Source organism: Limulus polyphemus, unplaced genomic scaffold (assembly GCF_000517525.1).
Source record: "Limulus polyphemus unplaced genomic scaffold, Limulus_polyphemus-2.1.2 Scaffold2012, whole genome shotgun sequence".
Taxonomy (NCBI): domain Eukaryota; kingdom Metazoa; phylum Arthropoda; class Merostomata; order Xiphosura; family Limulidae; genus Limulus; species Limulus polyphemus.
Genome location: NW_013667622.1, coordinates 189,272 through 190,568, shown reverse-complemented (window position 1 = coordinate 190,568; position 1,297 = coordinate 189,272). Strand labels below are relative to the sequence as shown.

The window sequence follows — 1,297 nt, the reverse complement described above, 5'->3', positions numbered from 1 at the left end:
ACTTGTGTGTTAGTTCTTGTTATAAGATCACTGCCTCAATTTAACTATGAAAACAAGCTATATGATATAATATGCCAAGTTTAATCACACCTCGCTACTATGTCACTCCAGAACTTGGCAGTCACTTGTTTTCTAAGGAATGTAAAGCCAATAAAAATCTTAGAAATATTTCATGACTAATGAATTTTTTATTACATTTTGTGAAATTTATTCATTCAAAAACTGCTAATATCTATTCAAAGTTTTTGAAAAAGAAACAAATATGATCTTGATTTTATGTGCTCATCTAGTGGATGTTGTCCCTATAAAATTTGAGTATTGTTACTTCTTTGTTTACCTTGGAGGACTAAATATATAAACTAACAAGTATCTGCAATTGAAATTTGAAAATAAAAGTTGAAAAATAACATGACTTAACTTTTTAACTAATGATTGAATATAAAAAAAGTGCACTCACATATACATTTCAATGATCAAATGTTTTCAATATAACTGTTCTTTTGTAAAATGTATTAAATGCAAATTAAAAATAATTCTTGATGTTTAATGAAATTTAAAACGACATCTTCAAAATTTAAAATATAGATGATGGATAAATACATTGAGTCAAATGTTAGAGCTTATAACACCCAATCAGTTAAGATAAAATGTTGCTTTAAAGCAATGTTTAAACTACTAAAACCTTGATGATATAAAAGCTCATTTTGTCTGATTCAAGATTAAGTAAACAAATTGAAAAAAACAAAACAAAAAACTAAAGTATTTAAAATGCTTCTCACTTTTCAAAACTTTCTTGTAATAATATATTTCACTTACAAAAAATATTCTTTTCAATTTTGTAAGGCATAATTGACATCATCTACACTCATATTTAACCTAACACATTGTAAAATATCTTTCTGGCCATCTTCAACAAGTAGAAGACGGCAACTACCAAGATAAGAACATATAGCTGCACATTCAGAAGGAGTAGGGGGTTGTATACCTAAAGTAATGGAATAAAAAAACAATCAGACAAAAACGATTAATAAAACTAACATACCTAAAGTATTGAAATAAAAAATCAATCAGGCAAAAATACAAATGATTAATAAAACTAACATACCTAAAGTAATGGAATAAAAAAAATCAATCTGGCAAAAATACAAATGATTAATAAAACTAACATACCTAAAGTACTGAATTAAAAAAAATCAATCAGGCAAAAATACAAATGATTAATAAAACTAACATACCTAAAGTAATGGAATAAAAAAATCAATCAGACAAAAATACAAATGATTAATAAAACTAACAT

General features: G+C 25.3%; 1 protein-coding gene across 1 annotated transcript in view; it reads right to left on the bottom strand.

Moving 5' to 3' along the window:
* Positions 1-248: 248 nt before the first annotated feature.
* Positions 249-1,297, bottom strand: part of LOC106465649 (origin recognition complex subunit 1-like) — a 92,151-nt gene continuing 91,102 nt past the window's right edge. The window contains exon 14 of the mRNA XM_013925884.2: positions 249-985. Within this exon, the coding sequence (XP_013781338.2) occupies positions 831-985 (155 nt within the window). The 3' untranslated portion in view covers positions 249-830. The remainder of the gene's footprint in view (positions 986-1,297) is intronic.